Source organism: Peromyscus leucopus, chromosome 1 (genome assembly GCF_004664715.2).
Source record: "Peromyscus leucopus breed LL Stock chromosome 1, UCI_PerLeu_2.1, whole genome shotgun sequence".
NCBI classification, from domain to species: domain Eukaryota; kingdom Metazoa; phylum Chordata; class Mammalia; order Rodentia; family Cricetidae; genus Peromyscus; species Peromyscus leucopus.
This window is the reverse complement of record NC_051063.1, coordinates 5,401,910-5,426,504: the sequence shown is the minus strand read 5'-3', so window position 1 is coordinate 5,426,504 and position 24,595 is coordinate 5,401,910. Positions and strand designations below refer to the sequence as shown.

Below are 24,595 nucleotides of genomic sequence, written 5' to 3'. Positions count from 1 at the left end.
GACCATGATTGGAAAAAGTACAGAGATAACTAGCCAAACTAGTGGAAACACATGAACTGTGGACCAATAGCTGAGGAGCCCCCATGGTACTGGACTAGGCCCTCTGGATAAGTGAGACAGCTGTTTAGCTTGAACTGTTTAGGGGGCCCCCAGGCAGTAGGACTGGGACCTGTCCCTAGTGCATGAGCCAGCTTTTTGGAACCCAGTGCCTATAGTGAGACACTTTGCGCAGCCTTGGTGCAGGGAGGAGGACTTGGACCTGCCTTAACTGAATCTACCAGGATCTGCTGACTCCCCATGGGAGACCTTGCCTTGGAGGAGGTGGGAATGGGGGGTGGGTTGGGGGGGGGAAGGCTGGGGAGTGGGAGGAGGAAGGACAAGGGAATCTGAAGTTGATATGTAAAATGAATAGAAAATCTCTTAATAAAATTTAAACAAAGAAATATTTGAACACACATCATAGGACATGATAAAAGTAAGAATCAAAGATGGGAAGAAAAATAAAATTGAGTACCTAAAAGAAAAAATGAACAACTTGATAGGAAAAATGGACCACACTCTTGACTAGACACTTTATAGAATAGAACATCACAAAACCATCCACATATATGAAGATAGGCATTGCCATCGGCACCATAGGAAGAAAAAACCTAAACCACACTGACATGCCATACTTCTATTTATAAATATTTGTCATAGAAAATGATGAGCTACATGTATGAGGGTGTATATATAACATTCACTGAAAAGTATGTTCTAAAGATTGAAAGCAATCATGACATTTTATTTAAAACAACACAATTTGTTTAGATTAAAATTAAAAACCAAATTAGAGTCAAAAAAAAGAATGAAGCATTGGAATTTATTTCTGGAATCTTCTAGACCCAATAAAGATAATTTTTCCTTGAAGAAAGAAAGAAAGAAAGAAAGAAAGAAAGAAAGAAAGAAAGAAAGAAAGAAGAAAGAAAGAAAGAAAGAAAGAAAGAAAAAAAAAAAGAAAGAAAGAAAGAAAGAAAGAAAGAAAGAAAGAAAGAAAAAAAGAAAGAAAGAAAGAGAAAGAAAGAAAGAAAGAAAGAAAAAGAAAGAAGGAAAGAAGGAAGAAAGAAAAAGAAAGAAGAAAGGAAGAAAACACTTTTGAACTCATAGATCCCAAAAAAGGTCTTGAGGATGCCAAAAGATTTCCAATCCTCACTCTAAGAATCACAGCATTGTACTGCATTTCCCTACACTAGCTGGATGCCACCAGCACTGAGACATTGCCTGTGTCATTTCAAACTGGCATGGCTGCCCATTAAGGAAGGTATGCCTTCAGTCACAGACATGAAAGTGAAACTCAAAGCAGCCAACTTTTTCTGAGAACACAAAGGGCATCTTATTTAAAAACAGGATTTGAATTAATATTCCTAACTGCAAAGCTCATATTTCATGCTGCCTTGGGCATAGGAAGAATTGTAGCCTGTTCAAATGAATAAACTAACAAGCTTTCTTAGATTTCTGCCCTAAGCTAGAAGGAGCTGACGTGTGCTCTCAGCTGGAAGTTACATGGATGAAGGTGTGGAGCAAGAGACATTAGTTTTTATTTCCCATAGATTGAGGTTCTGGTGAAAGAATATTTGGTAACTGAGTGAGTGATATTCAGGCTTTAGAAGTATTTAAAGGTGAAAACCTGACACATTATGGTAAGGACTTGTAAGTTAGACTAATTATTAGATGTTATTTTATCATGTACAGTCGTGTGACTTAACAGAGTATTTAAACACTATGGGTTTTAAATTCTATGGCTAAAATTCAGTAACATTTACCTAATGCTTTGCTGTGAACTGGGCAAATGGTGTAGGTACTTATAATTGAAATTTTTTTTTGCTTCTAAAACTATTAATTTCTAGCAGTGTGTTTGGGGACCAGCTCCTTTATTTCCTAAGCCTTGGTTTCTCTAATCATAAAACAATCAGTTGATATTGTGGGTGTTATCAGAATTTTGACACAGGTGGAGCGTGGCATGTGCATGGACATTTGATGAATGTTACTTTTCTGTGCAAAGTGTGAAGTGTTTCCTCAGAACACAAAGAACTATAAGAATGTTAAGTACTTGAACTTATAAGTACAACATTGGGATCTTCAGGCCTACAGCCAGATTCGATTTCATTTCAATACTGAGCCTCAGTTCTGAGCAACCTGCTTCTCCCTTACCAATGCTCTGAACCAAAATCCCTCCAAAGGCAGATAATTCTGGGTGCCAGGACTTTGCTGAGAAGCTGACAACATGGCATCAATTTCCTTCCTAATTCTGAGTAGCCTGCTGGTCCTTACCTTCATGAGAGAAAAAGCCAAACAGAGCCCTTAGAAAGACTCAGAAAAGCCTAGCCCTGCTTTTAAAGGACATGGTGATCAAAGGCTGAGTAAGGAAAGGACACAAACAATCACAATGTAGAAGTCAGTCTTCAGCAGAGGGAAGCACAGTACCAAGAGTTGGGAGTTGAGAACATATGTGGGTCTGCAAATGCTAGCTGGATCAGAGTTATTAGACGTTTATATGCACTGTCAGAGCATCTTTTCCAAATTAGAGGCAGAGGATAGTGATAAGAGGATAGTTTAAAGGAAAAAGCTGTTAAGGGTATAACAGCATCAACAAAACATCCAACATAAAACAGGAAAATCAAAGGCAAGGCAGTTGACAAATCCTAACTGTGGTGAGCATTTGAGCACACTCAGTCCAAATCAGCCAAGACAAATTAAGTGGATGATATAAACTGAATTTGAGTTGGTTTGGGAGGATTCACACTGAGACAAGGTCATCTCCTTGGCTAGAAAGACAAGAGAAACAAATATCCCAAGACTAGGAAAATGGACTTAGAAACAGATATGAAGGTTGGGTTGTACATCCCTGGGTCAGGGCTCTCAAAGGCCATACATTTACAAGGCCTTGTCCTGCTCTCACATGCAGTGCACTGAAAGGTACTTATCTCTAACCCACCCACCATGCCTGGATAGGAGCTTCAGGTCTCACAGTCATCTACAGCCCAGGCCTGGAGAGCTCTGGTTTGAATATATTCCTAAAGATCTTAGAAAAGTTAACTCTCATTGTGATGGTGCTGAGAAGTGGGCCTTAAGTGGTGATTGGTCATAAGGGCTCTGACCTTAAAAATGCTAACACCGTCACCATGGAAACTAGCTAGTACCCATCCCAAATCCCCTCCGTGAATATGTGTTCTCTTGCCCTATGCCTTTCTCCACGGGATATTAGAGCACAAAAGCCCTGTCAGATGTGGGACCCTTGACCTTGAACTTTCCAGACTACTAAATTGTAATACGTCTGTTATTTATAAATTTAAAAAGTCTTGGATATTTTAGTGGAGCAACACAAAACAAAGACATTATGTCATTATATCCAACCATTGACACTTTTCAACAGATATGCACCTAGAATCTTTAATGGTTGGGGGATCTGCCATTTTCCCTCCCCTCCTCACTACAACATTTCTGACAGGTGGCTGAAAGGCTGTCACCTCAGTTTTCTGAATGGCAGTGCGTTCCCTACCCAAATAGCCAGCTTGTTACACTAATAAACCACTTCAGCAATATGGTGCACCAAAACCAACCTCCCCAGAAATACTTCTACTCACTGGTCCTAATAATATGTCTCTAAACCAATTTAAATGAAATAGAGAGGGGAAAAAAGAGAGATGAGAGAGAGGTGAATAGCCTCAGATTCGTTAATATAGTTACTGCGTTTCAACCCTTTAGATTAAATGGGCAAAGATACATATCTACAGCTCTGTACCTCTAATGAAATAAAATAATAGACAATGAGATTAAAAATTAATAAAAAAAAGCCTAACATATGAGCATACAGGGTATATATAGAGGAGGGGATAATAATAACCTTAAGAAAACTCTTTTATTCACCTCCCAGATGTTTAGAATTTCGCCATGCCACCAACTTCCTCCACTTACCTACTTGATCTGGCACTGAACGTGGGCATACAGCTCCAGGCATACTGAAGAGAAAGGGCAGCAGGAAGGTGGAGAAGAACGGTGGACTCATATGTGAAAGTGTTGTTTCAATTCATAGCACCCAAAATGGGAGCTGAGTCTTGCCTCATGCTTCTGGGTTCATGTTCTTTGGAGAACAAATTATATTTGAGGCCATTTCTGCTGAATTTGACACAAGATTTCCATGGCCCGCTAGAACTGTGTATGAGCAAATGATAGTACCGTTTGCAAACCAACAGGTACAACACTCCCAAGTGTACCTGTTCGGGGCTTCTGAGTCTCTGCATGGGTGCCTCCCCTACCTGCTCAACCCTAAAAGTGAAGCATAAAGGTAGTCATGTCCCTAGCAGCCCATCTCTGGAGAATTTCTAGCGCCCCCCTAACCCTTAGGGACCCACCATCCACACCTGCTTACAGGGTGGGGGCTGCAGAACTTCTTCTAATTAAGGTAGCATGAAGCACACCAGACTGTCCCCAGGGTATTTTTCAAGAAGTGAAACCTCCTGGTAAGGCAGAAACTTTTTTGTATATCCTTTCTATCAAAGCAAAGTGATTGGAGCGGATCTCAAGGTAGCAGAAGCTGCTAATTTCCTGTCACCTGGTGTCAATCAGAGGTACCAGCCCCAGGGCCTGGTCTATCTCACTCATCTTCAAGTACTTGAGATAGGAGAAGGAGCCAGCTGATCTCAGCAGTGTCTGAATTGGCCCTTGAGCCTTGAAGCCTTGGAGACTCAGGTAAGGCATGAGTTTGCTCTGCTTAAATGATTAAAAAGAGAGGCCGGATGAGGAGAGGAGTGGTTTTAGAGACTAGAGAGTCTTTCAGACTGGCCCCGGTGAGACTTTCAAATGGCAGCATGATTTAAGCTGTGATGGCTTCAAGTCTGGATGTGCCACCTTCCTCCTAACTGCTCCCCTCTCAAAAATGACTCTAGGCAATACGTGGTAAGCAGATGCCAGCATGGAGGTCAAGTCTCCGGCATGTTGGGCCCAACCTGAGGCTCTACTACATTGAAGTTGCATAACCTTGGGTGAGTGGCCAAACCTCTCCATGCCCCATAAAATGGGAGCAATAGAAAGGCCCTCTGCATCATGAGGATTAAACCTAAAATACGGAATCTTTTTAGGACGGCCTGAGAAAATAAACTAGAAAATAAACCTGGCCGTAAGAGTCTAATTCCGTTCCTCTTTTTTCTGCTGATTTTTGTCTCCAAAGATCAACTTCACTGTAAACATGCATAGATGGTGTCAAACTTTAGTGGCTAGCATTTTCTACATGTTATTGGTACACTGAGGACAACTCCTGCTTTCTATGTACCATCTAAGAAGCCAAGGGTAAGAGTGGGCCCTGGAGACAGACTAGAGGATTGACTTTAACTAGGTTCTAATGTGTTCCCAAAACTAAACCATAAAGTGTGTGTGTGTGTGTGTGTGTGTGTGTGTGTGAAAGAGAGAGAGAGAGAGAGAGAGAGAGAGAGAGAGAGAGAGAGAGAGAGAGAGAGAGAGACTATCCCTGTTTCCCTTATAATGGTTTGGTCTCATCGATGGTCAGGTGAAGGGAGGTTATCATCTTGTGAATAGATAGCATCCTGAGTATTTATCTGCAAACCTTCCAGAGGAGGAAGCTGAGCTTGATGATCTGTTTAACACTGAGTGAGATCACAGCATCACAGGAGGCAGGTTCCCTGTATAATCCTGCACAGCTCCCTTAGTGGATTAACACTGTTTCAGAAGTTACATATCATACTAAAATGAAAGTGGTTGGTGGGAAAGTAATAAACATGAATGACTGTGGACTTGGAAGAAGTTCTTACCATCAGGCAAGGAATGGCCTCATGAACATCCTTTTGTGGAGGTTGACAGAATTGGGGAAGAGGGGGGAGTTTTTGCAGATTCAACAAAGAAGGCAGGAGACATATCCAATTATGACTACTGAGGACATGGATTCTGAAAGTCATCAGAGCTGGACTGTAATGAGGAGTCAGAAGGATGTATCAAGAAAGCAAAGAAAGTGAGTTAAAGGTAGTGAGATAGGTTGGGGAGAGCTGAGGCCCAGGAAGAGCACAACTTAGCAGTGATTTAGGGGACGTGTCTCAGTTGCTTTGTAAAGGGTGTATTAGAAAAATTATCGAAGGAAAACAATAACCATAATATTTCTAACATTTCTGACATTAAGTGTGTGTGTGTGTGTGTGTGTTTGTGCGTGTGCGTGCGCGTGCGCATGTGCGTACATATGTGGAAGTCAGAGGACATCCTGCAGGAGTCAGTTCTCCCCTCCTACCATGTGAGTCCTGGGGATGGAACATAGGTCATCAGCCTTGGCAATAAGCCATATAGCTAGCCTCATCACAAGATTTTTTTTTTCTTATGCTATACCAGGAAAGGAAATGGGAATGAATCTACAGGTGATACTAGATGTAAGGAAAAGGTCCATGTGTATGAGGTATTGCAGATGTAGAAATGGCATGCTTTTGCTATTGCCTGAATATGTGAGGCAGCTGAAGAAGCAGGAGTAAAATCTGCCTCCAAGCCTGTATGTGTCAGTGCACATCCATGCACACACATGTGGAAGATGGAGGTTAACATTAGACGCCTTCTTCAGTCACAAGACAGGGTCTCTCACCCAATCTGAAATTTAAAATTTTGGCTAGACTGGCTGGCCAGCAAGCTCCAGGGATCTGAATGTCTACACTTGCCCAACACTGGAGTTACAAGTGCATGCTACCACAGCTAGCATTTTATGTGGATGCTGAAATCCATACTCAGGACCTCACACTTGTGATGCATGACCTAAGCCATCTCACAAGCCCCCTGGTTTAGACCTTTGAGTCTGGGCAATTGGCAAAATAAAGTGACCCAAGGCACTGTGCCCAGAAAAGGCCACAGACTGCAGCACAACCTTTGTGCAGAGAAGTTTCGGCTAAGTGACAGAAACTAGTTTAAGAATTGTGTGAGTGAGGAGGAAGCTGGGGAAGGGTAGAAGGCAAAATTTGAAGAAGCAGGAAGTGAAGAAAGGGGAAATGGGGACGTAACTGGGGACTTTACCAGAATTTTTAAAATGGGAGTTTAGGGACTGGGGAACAAGGTACCACATTTTTGTTCAAATAAGGCTCAGGAATAATAATTATTCCTTGAGTATTATTTTATCAATCACAGCACGTCTTATATAATCCTAATTTTACAGAGATCACGAATGTGCATAATGCCACACAAAGAGTGAGAGTAGATCCCAGGAAGAAGAGATTTCTGGAAAGAGCAAGCATCTGGTGAAAGGAAATGGACTGAAAGGGCTGAGGAGGAAAGATTAGAAGAAGATTCACCTACAGCCATAAACACAGGGCAGAGGGAGGGAAGAATAAGTGCAAGGCTATTTTTAGTGGCAAAGGAGGAAGTTGAGGTTGGTGGGGGCTTCAAGCATCTCAGTAGATGATGGAGTTACTGAACCTAAAAGTCATTATTCAAACCAAAACCACAGAAGAAGCTGTGACATCTTCAGGGGAATGGACAAGAAGATGGTGATGCTCTAGAAGTCACAAAGGTTTGTGGAAGTTGCAGTGATGGTAAAATGGGATGGTGTGTGAGCAAATTAAGTTGGGATTTCAGTATCAGTATTTATTTTCACATTTGTGAAAATAAAGCCCTGTATTGTTACATTTTTGGCCAATGTGGTCAGTAATCTTGATAATCTACCAGACAATCTTTGCTGTGAGCTGGGGTCCACTGAAGCCACTTCATATAATGTTTTAATGATAAGGCAAAGTTGGAGAAATCTACATTTGTGGGAGTATGTGGACTAGCTCTAGCTTCACAAGTTTCCATTGAATGTAATTTTATTGCACAGTCAATCTACAGTGTCCTCATGTGTGTGAGAAAAAGGGAGGGAGGGGAAGGAGATCATGAGCATAAAATGGCATGTCAAAGTCTTATTATAAATAGTGTTATAAAATACTATTTTGCAGTAATATTTATTTAACACTTTGTAGAAATACAGTTATTAGAAAGATACTATTCTAACAGAAAGACAGAATGTTCTTCTTTCCATATTATTACTGCCAATAGCCCATACAGATAGCTCCATGAGACTTTGCCTAAATCAAAGTTTATCTCAGCAACAACACAGACCCAAGACTTAATGAGCAGTTGGTAACTACAGAAGAATTATAATGATGGTAGTCCAATCATTTCCATCACCCTGAATAATTAATGATCTTGCACTTTAAGTCACCATCACTAAAATTAGTCCCCTAGAATGGAGTAAGTGAATTCTAGCTCATTCCATAGTTACCAAAGGATCTTGGGAAAATTAACTTATGGGGTCTTCTATACATCCACCAAAAGGAAATACAGTGCCTACTGAAAGAGAGAGGTATGAAAAAAACTGAAAATAGCACAGCTAATATCCCTGGGGACACAGTACATGCCTAATTAAACAACTACAGTCTAGCCTGGGGGTCCACAGAATGAGCATTGGTGTCAGTGTCTTCAAGTTTGACTTCCTTACTAAGTATAAGGACTTTGCAAAAGCATGCCCCATGTCCAGGAGCACGATCCTTATTTGTGACAAGAGCAAACTGGTTTCTGAGATTTTTCTACTTCTAGACCAGAATTCATTTGAAAATTCCTTGGCGGGTTATGTAAATAATTTTTATTTTGGTTGGTGGTCTCGTGGGATGGTTTGTGGCATGAAGCTGATTGCTCTGGGCCAAGTAACATCTGGTAATTTGGAACAGGAAGGCAATCAAGTGAGAAACTCTTCCCTAAAGCCCACACTGCAGACAGCTCATGCTCTGTATTGCTTTAAGTCATGAAGAGTGTGCATATTTTGAAGGGAAAGGAAGAGAAAGTGAACTGTTTCCCACAGGAGTCAAAGCAGTGAGAGAGTCATGGACACTGCAGTTGACAAGCTGGAGGCTTCATTTCAGATCATTAGTAGTTATATAACTTCAAGTGAGTTGCTTAACTTGTCTGTCCTTGCCCCTCCCACACACACACTCTGTAAAGCACAGGCAATGATTCATCCCTTATCTCCTCTACTAGGCTCAGAAGAGATGTCCCTGATGGAATTTCCTTGTAATTATAAAATCAGCAGAAGTCTAAGAGATTCAGCTGCCCAGCTCTCCTTGACTTTAGTGTAAGACTCAGCAGCCCGAGTAGCCAGTCTTAATTCCCAAGGCCTGTTACACAGCTTACAATCAATAAAGATGAGACCAGAGATGTGGCCCTAGAGAATAATATCCAGGGCACAGGAAAATATCAAGGGAATTCATGTCTGTGGTTTTGACATGACCAATCAGTGAATACCCGCAACAGATGGCACGTGAAGAAAGCTTAATGGCTTTAACCTGTCAGAACTGGAAAGAATGTGGTTCATCATCACTTCAGAAACAACTCATGAGCACTGACAGAAGACACTTGCTACCCTCTTCCTCTAGGCACATATGTCCACTCATTTCTTAAGATAATTCTATGAGAAGGGCACTATTCTCACTTCACAGATAAAATGGAAACTACAGCTCAAAAGTATATAACAAGAATTGCAGCAAAGCAGCTAATATTTACTCAGATGTGCTTTGCATAAGTCTAGCATTTCTTCAAAGTTTATTAAGAAGCTATAACATGTGAGCATTCTTTTAGATCCTGGTCAAGAGGCAACGACATCATTTGTTTCTATAGAGAGAGGACTGCAAAAAAACAAGTAATTTACCACAATAATAATTGAAATGAGGTGAATAGAACAGGATGTGTTAAGCCAGAGAGAATATGTAAGAACATGTGTGATAGGTTGAGGGTTTAGATAAGGCCTCTGGGGATAACTGATATTTAAGCTATGCCCGGGCTTTTAAGAAAAAAGCCACCCAAACATGAACCATCACCATCTATCTCTTACAACAAGCTTCCAGTCTAGAGCTGAAAAACCTGAGGCCAAGAGAACTTGTCTTGTAATTAGAGTTACTGTTTAAACCAGACAGTCAGACTCAGGGCCTGTGGTCTTACATGTGAAAACAGAGAGCATTCTTGATGTGACCTGTTCAAAGTCAGAGTCAGAGGGAGAGAGAGGCCTAGAATCATCCCCTCCTGATTTTAAGGACAGTCCTTACCATAGTCAGGCATGACACCTCTGGGCCAACACACTATTCAGAGACAAATGGATGAATAAGCCAATAAAAAAGTATGCTTTACAGTATAAAATAGTAAGAAGAGTATTCAAGGAGGGGCCAGCTAGCCAAATGCATAGATCAGGGATGAAGTTCAGTGATATTTTCCTAACATTCATAAGGCTTTGGGTCCAAGCCCCAGCACAGACAAAAATCTACGGGGACATAAATTCACAGTGTGTCCTAGGGTATACTTCATTGGTAGAGGAACTGACTGCCTAGTATTTTCTTAAATGTTAATGTGTATCCAGACATGATTAGCAGGAATTCCAGCTCAGATTCCTGGGCCCATATGTCCTTGCCTGAGATAGCCCCTCCAGATACTTTCCTAGAACACAGTGGTAGACCTTGCCTCACATCGGAAGCTACTAGGAAGATGGCATGCCTCAGTGGCACCATCAAGGGAATACTAAGAGAAGTATTAGATGGTGACAGAAGGTAAGATTGCCAAAGACTTTGTCATTGACTCTCCTTACTGTTTTATTTTTAGGAGCTTGAGAACAGAATGACAACACCCAGAAACTCAGTGAGTGGAACTTTCCCAATAGAGTCTACTAAAGGCCCTCTTGCCATGCAGCCTTCTCAAAAAGTAAACCTCAGGAGGACATCTTCACTGATGGGCCCAACACAAAGCTTCTTCATGAGGGAATCAAAAGCTTTGGGGGTAAGGTTGTTCTCCTCTATTCTGCACCCGGGAGATGCTCTGGCCTACAGATGCTGATGCTTCCAAGCTATATATGGAATTCAGTCTACCTTGCACTGGCAGATCTGAGTGGATGTGTTCTTTATGTCTCACACAGTGGGCTAGGCCAGAGGGTACAAAAGAGTTACCACCTGGATCACTGTAGGTTGATCTTATATCATCTCTTAGCTTGGAGGTTAAGAATCTTCCATTTGGGTCCATTGTTCAAATTCCAGACATATCTGTTCCTTGGAAATGCCTTTTATAGTGGGAGAGATAGATCTGAATGAGAAGGAGGCAAAGTTCTTGGTAGTGCTACCACTCCATTTAGTATCTTTGTGTGGTCCTCAATCGGGTCTCAGGCTTCCCACCTGGCCTTTGACCTTCACCAATGATGGGTTCAGTTCACCACCAGTGCTTTTCTTCTTTCCCCAGGTTGTCCAGATCATGAATGGCCTCTTCCATATTTCCCTTGGGGGGCTGCTGCTGATCCCCACAGGGGTCTTTGCACCCATCTCTGTGAGTGTATGGTACCCTCTCTGGGGAGGCCTTATGGTAAGTTAGAATAAACAGCAACCATTTGTGAGATGTTAGAGGGGGGAAAAAAGCCAAAAAAAATATCTAGATTGTTTCCGTGCTGATGAAAGTAATCTGGGCAGGAAGAAGGCTACTGGGTTGACATAGCTAAGTGAGAAGAAGGATAGACTATACCACGTGACTCCTGTGGCTGATGGTGGTCATGCTTCATGTGGATTCACAGAAAGGAGCTCTGCCAGCTGTGCTCAGAGAAACAAGACTGTACAAAGCAGGGTCTCTCCACAGCTAACTCCAGCAGGGTGCGAGACACCAGATACTTGGTGATTTGGAAGGAAAAGAAAAATGGGACATCCTAAGTCCTCCATCTCCCTGCAATTTTGTTAGTTACTATGGCATCTGATAAAATTATTCCCATCCCAAATAATCCCTCTGTACTTATAAATGCAGCAACACTCTTTGGGGCTACTTAATGTACATGTTTCCCAAATTATAATTCTGTGTGTGACATGGGGCTAGGTAGTGCTTATTTTGCCAGGACACTTTTCATGACTCTAAGTGCAGAATTGAGGCTCTCAGAACTTAGGTGGATTGGTTGCAAGACTTTTCTGCACTTTATAGCTTGACCCTTAAAAAAGGAAGTTGAGAAATAATCACTATTACTTCCTATAGCAATCAACATTTTGGTGAAGTGTATTATATTCAAGATGAGTACTGCCTTGTACACTATCTCTCAGTGGCATCAGAGCTACTAAATCACTATGACCCCAAAAGAACATTTTCACTAATTACAATTAGAGAGATAGGCTGGAGAGATGGCTCTGCAGTTAGGAACACTGGCTGCTCTTCCAGAGGGCCTGGGTTCAATTCCCAACACCCACACATAAAACAAATTTAATTTTTTTATTTTCAAAAAGAAAGAGAATGAGAGTAAGTGTTTTAATTCACACTGACATTCTCTCCTACCTATGCCTCCGAGACCCCTATTTGCAGCCTGTGTAGAGAAGGAGTAAGTCATGTTATGGAGGGTGATTTCTTATTTTTCTATTTGATGGTATGGGCCCAGAGGATTCTCACTGACACAGAAGTATGAATTCTGTCTCTTTTTTCTTATTCTATTCTAATGGTACCCAGAGGTTGAATAGTGCAGACTGAGTATATGAACCTTAATAACAAAGAAATATAGCTACCTAGAAATAATTTAATGGGATAAAATTTGATGCATAGTTTAATGAAAGACTCTAAAAATGTAGGTGGTTCCTTCCCAACCAATCATCAGTGGAAAGCAGTGACCCTTCTCTGCCTCTCCCCTTCTGCCCCCTTTTCCTCCTCCTCCCTCTCCCTTCCCATTCACCCCTCTCTTTGCAGTATATTATTTCGGGATCACTCCTGGCAGCATCAGCAGAGCAAAACTCCAGGAAGAGTTTGGCAAGTAATCATGTCTTTTCCCACACATCAGACACAATAATGACTTTCTCAGTTGAAAACAAATCCTAGGGACCCTTAAAGAGTTTAGCAATCACTGACTCTCTGAGCAAAGTTCCTGTATCACCCTGGTTGTGATATGACGTTCTTCATGAAAAACTGAAAAATGGCATCTGCCTTTAGTCTGTCCATAGCAAGGAAATCAAAGGAAGAGCCCAGAAGATGGCACTTACAGTCTTTCAATGCTAAGTTCCCTGTGGAGATGATAGAACTGATGTATTCTGAAAGAATGTCATCTTTCTCACACACTATTTAGGACATTTTTCTGATCATATGCTTGAGTCATGTTCTAGCTAAGTCAGAACCCTGAGTGAGTGAGTACAGGGTGCTCCTGATTTTTCACCCTATGAACAGAAGTTGTAGTCCTAGCATAAGAAATCAAGATAAGACGGAGCAGTGGTGGCACATGCCTTTAATCCCAGCACTCAGGAGGCAGAGCCAAGTGGATCTCTGTGAGTTCGAGGCCAGCCTGGTCTACAGAGCAAGATCCAGGACAGGCACCAAAACTACACAGAGAAATGCTGTCTCAAAAAGATAAAGATGAATAGAGCATTGTGTGTGATAGTGTGATAAAGTGGAAGATGTAAGGCCTACAGTATGATCTTATCTTTAAAGATTCATTTGTAGCCTCCTTTAAAAAGATAACATACAGAATTCCTGAAGGATGGGTGACTAGATCTCACTACCAAATTTCTCTCCAGAAAATCCTCTAACAATATTTTCACTTACTAACCTAAGTCACTTTGAGTTGGTAAGGATCTGAGTGGATTGAGACAATTCCTCTCTATAAGCGGTCTGAAAATTTCAATTTGTGGGAAGAGACAAATGGTTTACAAATATCAAATACAACCAAAACTACCAAATTGCTATTAATAAGCCATGTAGCTAGGAATAAAATATGTGTTTCATGAAACAATCATCAAAATGCCATACAATTGTGGTACTTGGCATATGATATGCCAAGCTTTTATCACCATGTAGGACAGAGCAGTCACAGCCATATCCTCTAACCTGTGTATCAAGAGACATCTGCCCTAATGGTACTGGGGGAAGACAGCTGACTGGAAGTGACCTTGTCAGCAGGGAGTGGTAGCATTATTATGGCTGATGCATTTTTTTATTGGATGGTACAAACCTAGAAGGTTCTAACTATATCTACAGCAATGATCTTTAGTCATGATGTAAAATGCTTCTTATCCCTCTGCCCACTGCCTTATTATGCAAAGAGATGATAATCTGGATGCCCATTAAGTCCTCACTGTACGTCTGGGAGGATGGTGCCAATGAAAACGTTCTGGGATACAACATGTGGGTAAGGAATCACTGGGATTTTGGTTTCATAAATTGGGTGAATGGTGATTGTATAAGATGAGAAGACTGGAGAAGGAGGGAGAAGGAGGCTAAAAGTTGTACTTCACAGTGACAACGAGGCTAACACCCGTAGCGAGAACTGAACTAGAATTCAAGTGTGGCATCTTTGAGTCAGGGAGATAGCAACTGGAATCCCACATGCTACTTTATATTTTCTGAATAGAAATCAAATCTAATTAACAAGGCTGCCTCTGTTTCAGGTCAAAGCCAAAGTGATAATGAGCTCCCTGAGCCTCTTTGCTGCCATTTCTGGAATAATTCTTTCAATTATGGACATACTGAACATTACCGTTTCTCATTTTTTAAAAATGGAGCGTCTGGATCTTAGTAAAACTCCCAACCTGTATGTTGATATCTACAACTGTGAACCATCTAATTCCTCGGAGAAAAACTCTCCATCTACACGGTACTGTTACAGCATGCAGTCTGTGTTTTTGGTAAGTATGAAAACGGTGCTCCACCAGAGAAGAAAAGTGCTATGTTTTATTACGAATATCAACTCTGGGTCCAGGTAGTCTGTGTCTGCTATTTTTTCTGTATGTGGCTTTGGGCAGGAAACCTCTTCATATACTGCTTCTATTTCCTCAGCTGTAAAACAAGGAGAGTAAAACTGTGTATCTCCTTGGATTGATTTGAGAAACAAATTAGTTAACATAAGCAAGGCACTTAAAATCATTGGTATGGAAGATTCTACCTGTGACTTTATTATTTCTTCTGAGAAATGGTCTTGCTGTGTAGCCCTGGCTGGTCTGCTACTGACTATTTAGCCCAGACTAGCTTCAAATTCACAACAATCCTGCCTCTACCTCCTGAATGCTGGGATTACTGGTATGTGCCACCACACCAAGCTTTATGTGTTCATCATTCGTCATTGTTAATATCATCGATGACATTAATACTTATTATTAATAAAAATGGAAGAAACTCCTACACTGTTATTAACATGTTTTCCCTCATAGAATTTTAAATACAGAGTTTAAAGGGGAAAGGCAATACATCTCCCAAGTGTTGTGGAGTTTCCTTGGTGTGATGTCACATCCTCTAAAGCTGATACATTTTCATAATCCAGGCTGGCCTTCACTTTGCTGCGAAGTCAAACAACCTTGAACTTCTGATCATCTTGTCTCTACCTTCCCTAGTGCTGGGATTGCAGGCACATGCTACCATACCTAGTTTACACAGTGGGACTAGAACCCAGGGTGTCAAGTATGCTGGGCAAGTACCAGACCAAACTGACAAAATTGAATGTGGGACTCTTTCTTACAAAGAATTGATCCTCCAGTTTACTATTCCTACCTTACTTTCTTGCGCCTGATGCTATGTTCAGCATTTGGGTTGTAAAGATGCTGCCTTTTATAGCAGCCACTCCCCCTACACACCTCGCCCCAGCTGTTCAGTTTACTCACCCTAAGAACTGAGCTGATTTTTTGCTCATTGAGTTCCAGTCATTAGTCATCACTGTACGCTAAACACATCCATCTGCCATCATCTCATCTTTGCCTCCATTCTGTTGGTTTCCAGGGCATTTTGTCAGTGATGCTGATCTTTGCCTTCTTCCAGAAACTTGTAACAGCTGGCATTGTGGAAAATGAGTGGAAAAGAATGTGCTCCAGACCCAAATCTGTAAGTTGTAGCTACTTGTTCATAACATCCTTCTAGAAAATTAATATCTACAAAGAATTATTTACATAGAATGTAATCTGACAAAATGTTGAAAGTAAGGGCTTCACTGGAATAAACTGGTTCTGCTATATTTTGGGAAACAGATAATACCAGTAGTGACAGCAAATGTTTTGAAGTGTAAATGAAGTCTATGGTTAGACAGAAGCTACAGTTCCACATGTGTACAAGTGTGCCTGTCAATCAGCTTCTTCTACTTGACTTCAGACTCCCACCCCGCCCTGTCTTAGTTACTATGTTCTACGGCAGTGATAAGACAGCATGGCAAGGCAACTTATAAAAGAAAGCATTTATTTGGGGGCTTACAGTTCCTGCATATTAGTTAGAGTCCATGACCATCATGGGGAGGAGTATGGCAGCTGGCAGGCAGGTATGGCTCTGGAGCAGTAACTGAGGGCTTACATCTGATCCATAAGCATGAGGCAGACAGAGCTAACTGGTATGACTCTGGCTTTTGAAAACTCAAAGCCCAACCACAGTGACACATGTCTTCCCACAAGGCCACATTTCCTAATCATCCCCATGGTTCTACCAACTGCAGAACAAGTATTCAAATTTTTGAGCCCATGAGAGCCATTCTTACTCACACATGCCTGGATTACATGCCCCCTCCCATCTTAATGCAACACAGGATGTTGAAGGCTGGAGGCGGATAAAGTCACTGGCTCTTGGACTTTTCAGTGTTCCCCTCTCCTCCCACTCTCTTCACTTCATTCCACTTCCAAAAAAATAGGATTTCAAAGAGACTCCAAAGCTAGGAAATATCAATGCTCCAATAGTAGCTCTCGTATAAACTCCATCAAAACTACAGACTGTAAGATTTAGTTTATAGCTTAGAAGCCATTACTGATTCCTTGACTATACAGATGGGGACACAGTAGAATGAGAGCATCTTCCCAAGGTTATGATCACTAAAGGCAAATCAATTCTAGAATCCAACTCCTCTATTTTTGGTGTGTTATATTCCCATGTAGTATGATTGTTCCAGGCAAAATGGCAAATGCCTGAAGTCCTGAACAATTAACTCATACTCGAGATTAATAAGTAGGTGATTTGATAAGAATTTGCACATCCAAGTAGCCAATCCTGGTATCTATAGTACTTGGTTAATTAAATAAAGAACATGAGAATAAGTTGGCATTTGGATAGATTTACATTGTTGGGAGGCGTGTCAAGGGTAAAGGTCAAGAGGCATTTGTTTATATTCTAGAATGTGGTTCTGCTGTCAGCTGGAGAGAAAAAAGAACAGACGATTAAAATGAAAGAAGAAATCATTGAGCTAAGTGGAGTATCTTCCCAACCAAAGAATGAAGAAGAAATTGAAATTATTCCAGTGCAAGAAGAAGAAGAAGAAGAAGAAGAAACAGAAATAAACTTTCCAGAACCTCCCCAGGAACAGGAATCTTTGCCAGTGGAAAATGAGATCTCTCCTTAAATTCTTTTATAAGCATTATTATTTAGAGAGCTTCCAAGACACACAGTTACCCCCATTTCTTGTGATCTTCCACATCTATTCTCCATGTTTCCACAGCTTATCTTTGCATAGAGAAGCCACATCTAGCTCTCCTTCACATTTGGAGAACGTAGCAATTATAGCAGATTGTGTTGTCCTTTGCTTGGGAATCTTACACCGGCAGAAATGCTGCAGAACCCAATTCTCATTCACCTTTTTCTTGGGTGGGGTGCTTTTCCCCATTTCTTCCATCAGCAGCTGCAGCTGAGGGAAAAGACACATTACTGTTCCATCTGTCTCTGAATTCTCGGACTCCTTCCCTACCTGCACTCTTAGTGTAGTCCTTTTTGCATTATTGTTTTAAGGAAAATAGAAGTAATAATGAAAGGAAATGAGACAGCTATTTTTTCAGGGTAACAGAGCCTGTAGCATGTTCTTCCAGCTTCTGTATCCCATTTGGAAAGCTGTGAAAGACAATAACTAACCCTATCTCTGTACAAACAGCAGAGCTTACAAATAAGCAAGTCTCTTGGTCTTAACTTTGCCCAACTCCTGTTTCTGGGCTTCTGGTCACATTGTTTTCTTCCTTGTATTCTTTAGTCAAAAGAAGAAAGGATGGTGGGACACAATGGGTACCCAAATCTCAAATCATAAGCAACACTTGTGCTTACAGGATGCTTTCCAGAGGGCAGAGTAGTTTATGAAATGGTTTCATTTGATCTTTCACGACCATGAAAGAATCCATATTACTGTTTTTAATTAAACTGAAAGTAGGAAGCAAGCCAAAGCATCCTATAACCATCATACCTAAGGGTTGTGGGGACTTGACTCAGACCTAGCTCTTCAAATCCTGGTGATATTTGAAATGACCAAATTATATATACCCAATGTCTGCATAAGCTGTATCAAGAGCATAGTCTATGAGCAATGTGTTGAGTCACAGAAGAGTCAGAATTGGATTTGATTCCATGTGAATAAAGACACCTAAAAACTTACATCATTCAGAAAACTAGTCAAGACATTAATGAGCAATTAGCTAGTAAGCTATAAGCTGCAGATACTAAGCACTATAAATGGTCTCAGAAAGATCAAGCTTAGAAACAATATAGTTAAGATGCCAAATCTCAGGTCACCCTAATTTTCCACTCCTGTTCATGTGCAGGGAGGCTAGCACCTGACCTAGGAACACTGTTAGCCTAAGAAGATCTCACCATAACCTATCAGCTAGATACCATAATCAGTCTGCTTTGAGGCATGATGGGTATATGGACAACTTAAGTTACACTCCCTGGAATTTTTCCATTTCATTAGAAGTTACTGGTGGGAGGTATTCCCTGTAATTACAAATAAAATGGAAGTAGAACTTTTCCCTCATGAAGTCTTCAAAACAAGCTCTAGATGAATAAAACTGTGTGTTCATGACTGCAATGGTTAACTCCACCTTGGGTGTTTCCTTATTCTTCATAACATCAAACAACAGGATGCTCCTGCAGCCTCAGTTCATATTTATATAACACCAACCTGTGTTTGAATAGAGACACATCAGGCATATTGGGCTATTCCTACATACCTCACACATGCTCCCAAGGAAATTATTCATTCAGTAGGTCATTACTAATTACTGCCCATTCTTGCAAGCAACAGCATGATTCTCCACATCCAACATATGGAAGGTGCCCCTGCCTAAATTAAATAATATCATGGCAGTGTCTGGAGTAAGGTGGGGAGGTGAGAGGGTGAGTAACAAGCTGAAAAATCTTTAAAGAGTGGCATTTAATTTCTAAATATTTTCCTCTCTGAAACTCATCATTTCCTTAAGGAACTTACTTTATCCATTATTAGGTTCTCAAATACTTTACAAAATTCTCATTTCTCTTAATGGAATAACTTTAATGCCTATTTAAAAAGAATGAAAATTCTTGCTGATCTCCCCTCAAGAACCTTCTGTCAATGTAGAATCTGATAACAGTCCCCAGTGGCAGACATGTTTATCAAAGCAGAACATATTTCTCTAACTTTAAGTTAATTTTCCTCTCAATTTTTATTTTTGTAAAAAAAAAAAAACAATTTTGTAACCATAAAGAACATAATCTTAAAAAAATAAGTCAGTTGCTTGATATACCATGGCTGGCTGATATCAATGGGAGCCCTGCCTGTATCTGAGACAGTGGTGGAGGAGTGGACGGGACATTGGCAGGGGAGGGGAGGAAAGAAAGGGAACCTTTGATTGGGATGTAAAAAAAATAAACAAACAGAAAAAGGCAGTTATGCCCACTGACTAAACACCCGTCAGTGGAGAGGTTGCTTGGCTCCACTGTTTGGGGACCAGCAATGAGGCGGAATGTCAAGGAAGGAGGCATGTGGTGACACAAACCTGCTCACCTTGTGACAGCTGGGAAGCAAAAAGAGGGCTGAAAAGGCCTGGCTCCCAGTGACCCTTCAAGGGCACGTCAAGGCTTAGCAGTAGACATTTAGAGGGTATTTAAGATCCAAACCACAACACATGATAAGACATACTGTTAAGAAAGGTATAATTAAAAATAAGAGAACGGCCTTAATTTCAAAAGGTTGAAGATAAAAATGTGTTCACTGGTGGAGACCCATGAACTGTAGACTAGTGGCTGTGGAGCCCCCATGGGACTGGACTAGGCCCTCTGGATACAGGAGACAGTTGTTTAGCTCGAACTGTTTAAGGGACACCCAGACAGGGGGATTGGGATCCATTCCTGGTGCATGGGCAGGCTTTTGGGAGCCCAGTGCCTGCAGTCTGGCACCTTGCACAGCTTTGGTGCAAGGTGCCTGCAGTCTGGCACCTTGCACAGCTTTGGTGCAGCAGGGAGGGGCTTGGACCTGCCTGGGCTTGGTGTACAGGGCTCTGCTGACTCCCCATGGGAGACCTTTGATTTGGAGGATGTGGGTATGGGGAATGGCTTGGGAGGGAGGGCTGGAGTGTGGGAGGAGGGAGGAGGTGAGATCTGTGGGTGGTATGTAGGGTAAGTAGAAAATTTCTTAATAAAAAAAATGTGTTCAAAGATAATAATTTGGACTCCAAGAAAACTCAATGAGAAAGGAATAATCATTTCAACAAATGCTCATGGGATGCGTGATAATGGCACACAAAAATATAAATAAATAAACTGAAAGTTTACCTCACACAGTATTAAAAACTAACTCAAAATGGATCTGAAGCATAAATGTAAGAGCAGCCATTAAAAAAATCATCTAGAAGAAAAATACAGATTTAAATTTTATGACCTTGAACTAGACACTGGTTTCTTAAATATGATACCAAAATAATAAGAAACCAACAAAAAACTGAATGCCATCAAAATTTTAAAATTTTATGATTTTTAAATATTTTTAAAATTATTTTATTTTTGTGTGCTTATGTGAGCCTTTGTGAGTTTATTTGTACCACATGTGTGCTGGAGTCTGCAGAAGCCAGAGGAAGGGGTGTCAGATTCCCTGGAACTAGAGATACAAGTGGCTTTGAGCTACCATGTGCCACTAGGAACCAAAGCCAAGTCCACTGCAAGAGCAGGTAAGCACTCTGCAGTTGAGCTATCTCTCTAGGCCCTAAAAATTTTATGACTTAAAGGACACAGTTTTTAAAAGTGTAAATGCAAGCTGGGTGGTGGTGGCGCACGCCTTTAATCCCAGCACTCAGGTGGCAGAGGCAGGCGGATCTCTGTGAGTTCGGAGGCCAGACTGGGGTACAGAGTGGGTTCCAGGAAGGCTCCAAAGCTATGCAGAGAAACCCTGTCTTGAAAAAACAAAACAAAAACAAAATGAAAAAAAAAGTGTAAATACAACCCACATAAGGGGAAAACACTTACGATTCTAAATCTGATAAAGGTGCTATCTCCAGAATTCACAGAGAAAGCTTAAATTTAATAATAAAAGGGCAAGTAGCCTAATTTTTTAAAATTAGTAAATGATTTGCGCACATATTTCTCCAAACAAATTGTACAAATAATCAGTAAGCAAATAAACTGTTCACTATACACTATAAAAATGTGAATAAAAATCTCAATGACAGACAGAGCTTCACAGTCGTCAGGTTGACTACCAGCAGCAAGAAAGCAGCAAGTGCTGGTGAGGAGCTGAAAAATCAAAACGCTCAAAAAATACTTATTAAAAACAAATTAATGTAATCTCTTTGAAAATTATTTTCCAATTATTAAAAATGTTAAATGTAAAGTTCCATATGACCCAGGAAGTTCACTACCAGACAGATAGATGCCCAAGTGTGATAGAAACATGAACACACCAACTTGAGTACAATTATCCACAGACAAAATAACTAAAAATTGGAAACAACTCAAACATCTATCAACTAATGAATGAACAGGAAAAATCATGGCATATCCACATGAAAAATTACTCATCTGCTAAAAGAATGTCTTCAGAAACTTAAAAGACAACATGTTAAGGAGCAAGAAACCAATTATATGCTGTTTGATTCCATTTACATGACATGCCCAGAACGGTTTCCTGAGACTGGAGGTAGACAAAAATCATGAGTGGATGCTAATTGATGTTTCCTCAACCCTGTGAATTAATTTAAAAAAAAAAAAACCCTAAAAGGGTGAATTGTATGGTATTTGAGCCTTACATTGATAAAAAGTGTTTTTAAAGAATATCATAATATAAGCCCTATAGCTTAGCATCAAATAATTGCTAAATGATATGGCATAAGAGGGAACTCAAGTGTCTATAATAAAAAAAATAAAAGCACTTTATGAAACAGGAAATATTTGAATTGAATCTTAGCAAATAGGTGAAAATATATGGAAAGAGAAAAAGAGGAAAGACTGTCCATAAAAGGAAAATGAAAGTGCATGAATTAGTCACTTAAAATTGATAGATTGAAAATCATGAAGTGGACCGGACAGTGACACTTCATTAGGAATACCTGTCAGAGAAAAAGGCAACTCATGAAAGTGAGATTGAGGACACCCAAGAAAGTAAAGCAAGGGCTTTACAGGCCTGTTTTGGAAGTGTCTTAGTGTTGGAGCCCACTGGGTTTCCTAGCGACTGTACCCAGCAGGACTGCATGGGAGGCTGATTGGACCACAGGCCTGAGTACCTGGTATTTGTAAGGGTCTAACTAGCAAGGGGGAGGTCTTTTGCTCCACCCCTTGGCATTGTTATAAATAGACGTTTGAAATAAAGTTCTGGGCCGGTGGATAAGGATCCAGGCCCACCCAAGTCTATCCTGTGTTTTCTCTCTCCTCTTTTTTTTTTTTTTTTTTTGAGTGATTGTTTTTTATTAATTTTATTTAACTAGATTTTCTATTCATTTTACATACCAACCACAGATTCCTCTGTCCTCCCTCTTCTCACCCCAGCCTTCCCCCCAACCCACCCCCCTATTCCCACCTCCTCCAAGGTAACGTCTCCCATGGGGAATCAGCAGAGCCTGGTACATTCAGTTGAGGCAGGTCCAAGTGCCTTCTTCCTGCACCAAGGCTACTCAAAGTGTCCCACCATAGGCACTAGGTTCCTAGTGCATGAGCTGGCTTTTTTGAATCCTTTCCGGTTTCTAACTAAATCTCTTATCCTTCAATCCTCAAGAGTTCCTGGGGTAAATAAGTGTGGGGGCTGGTCCCCTACATCTTAGTTACTTTTCTGCTGCTATGATAAAACATTCATGACAAAGCTACTTATAAAAGAAAGAGTTTAATTGGGCTTGTGACTCCAGGGAGAGTTTAGGATGGTGGAGTGGACGCATAGCCTCAGGTGGTTGGAACAGCAGCTGAGAGCTCACATCTCATCTGCAGGCAAGGGCGGAGAGCACATTGGAAATGGCTTGGGTCTTCTGAAACAAAGCCTGCTTCCAGTGACCCATGTCCTCCAATAAGGCCATGTCTCCTAATCCTTCCCAAATAGTTCCACTAACTGGCAAACAAGTATCCAAATATATGAGCCTATGGTAGCCATTATATTCAAACCAGCACAGGAAGCTAAGGAGAAAAGGCCTCAAGGGGCAGGGAAGAGAAGCAGAACACTGCTGTGGAGACACTCTCAAGAATGACAGCTGAGCAAAAGCCACTGGGTCCAGGTTAGGGAAAGCATATGGAGGACAGCATTAATAAGAAACGTCAGAGTACAGTTCACTGGAAAATAATCAAGCTATGAAGAATTCACACTGAGAGCTGACTCTGCTTATGAGATGTCTTTGCTGTAAAGGAGATAGCAGTGCTTTGCATAAAAACCAGGGCAAGAAATTGTTCAGAATAAATAGGTACAAGGCCACATCTTTTAGCAAAATGAACAAAATGTATTGCTTGCTATCATGTGGTATTATTCTGAGGACAGAAAAAAGCCGTGAACAGCACAGGCAGATTCTGTCTCCATTGGGTTTACAGAATTCTGATGTGTTAGTCTACGTTTCACCAACAATGTAAGGCAAAGAATGTAATGCATCCCTGGCACTGAAGACCAATCATGTCACTTCCAGTTAACTGATAGCCTAATGATGTGTTGACAGTAGTGTGTGGTATGCACCACATTTTTTATTCTTAGCTTTGACAGGGATAATCACTATGGCCCATACAGTCAAATTTGTGGGCTGCAGCCTCAAGGACAAGGACCCAGCTCCCTGGACCAGCTGAGAAGTGCATGACTCTAAAATGTCCAAAAGCTCCTGCCGTGTAACAGCTCAGACACGATTCTTCATTAGCTCCCCAGTAAGGGGCCACCCACAGCTAGCTACCCACACCTCTGCTTTCGTCTTTATAGGAAATGAAACTGGTTAGGCATTGGCTTTTGCATGTTACAGGAAACAGCTGTGATGAATCTTAGCATATGACAGGAAAAGTGTGTGTGTTGCAATATGTTGGAAAACATTACTAAAACTTCTTAAATCAGACAACACAGTTTTTTCTTTTAAATAAATGTGATTCAAGTGCTTGTCAAAAATAGTAAGTAAAGCTCATTTTAGGATGTATTTATAGTCCTTTCACCCACGTAGAACTACAAGACAGTCATTTGAACATCTTTTTCCTAGATGCACTGTTTTGAGTTAATTCCTTACTTTTTCTCTCACTGTGCATGTTTGAAATTTTACAGTATTATAGGTGAATAGCAGAGTTGTTCTTTCGTAGGGATAAGCAAAATAATAACATGTCTTACCAAACCTGATATAAGAGATTCAATGAAATATTTAAGTATATGACTAACTCTTAAGAAAGGTGCTGGAAGAGATATTTAAATAATGATGATGATGGTTGATGATGAAGA

General features: G+C 40.8%; 1 protein-coding gene and 1 long non-coding RNA gene across 4 annotated transcripts in view; one reads left to right on the top strand and one right to left on the bottom strand.

Annotated features, from left to right (window-relative positions):
• LOC119087848 overlaps nt 1–4,400 on the bottom strand; it is a 55,225-nt gene extending 50,825 nt beyond the window's left edge. Inside the window, exon 1 of the long non-coding RNA XR_005091338.1 lies at nt 3,955–4,400. This is a non-coding gene — a long non-coding RNA (uncharacterized LOC119087848). The remainder of the gene's footprint in view (nt 1–3,954) is intronic.
• Nucleotides 4,401–4,546: 146 nt separating this feature from the next.
• Nucleotides 4,547–18,790, top strand: Ms4a1 (membrane spanning 4-domains A1). 3 transcript variants are annotated; one of them, XM_037204854.1, is made up of 8 exons: nt 4,547–4,728; nt 4,926–5,021; nt 10,636–10,809; nt 11,263–11,382; nt 12,730–12,789; nt 14,418–14,654; nt 15,739–15,840; nt 17,108–18,790. In XM_037204854.1, exons 3-8 carry the CDS (start codon nt 10,651–10,653, stop codon nt 17,330–17,332), a joined length of 903 nt encoding a protein of 300 aa, XP_037060749.1. In that variant the 5' UTR covers nt 4,547–4,728; nt 4,926–5,021; nt 10,636–10,650; the 3' UTR covers nt 17,333–18,790. The 3 variants fall into 3 exon arrangements, with proteins under 3 accessions (XP_037060749.1, XP_037060750.1, XP_028740175.1); XM_028884342.2 differs by lacking the exon at nt 4,926–5,021 and having other exon boundaries at nt 4,549–4,728; XM_037204855.1 differs by lacking the exons at nt 4,926–5,021; nt 12,730–12,789 and having other exon boundaries at nt 4,548–4,728.
• Nucleotides 18,791–24,595: the final 5,805 nt, after the last annotated feature.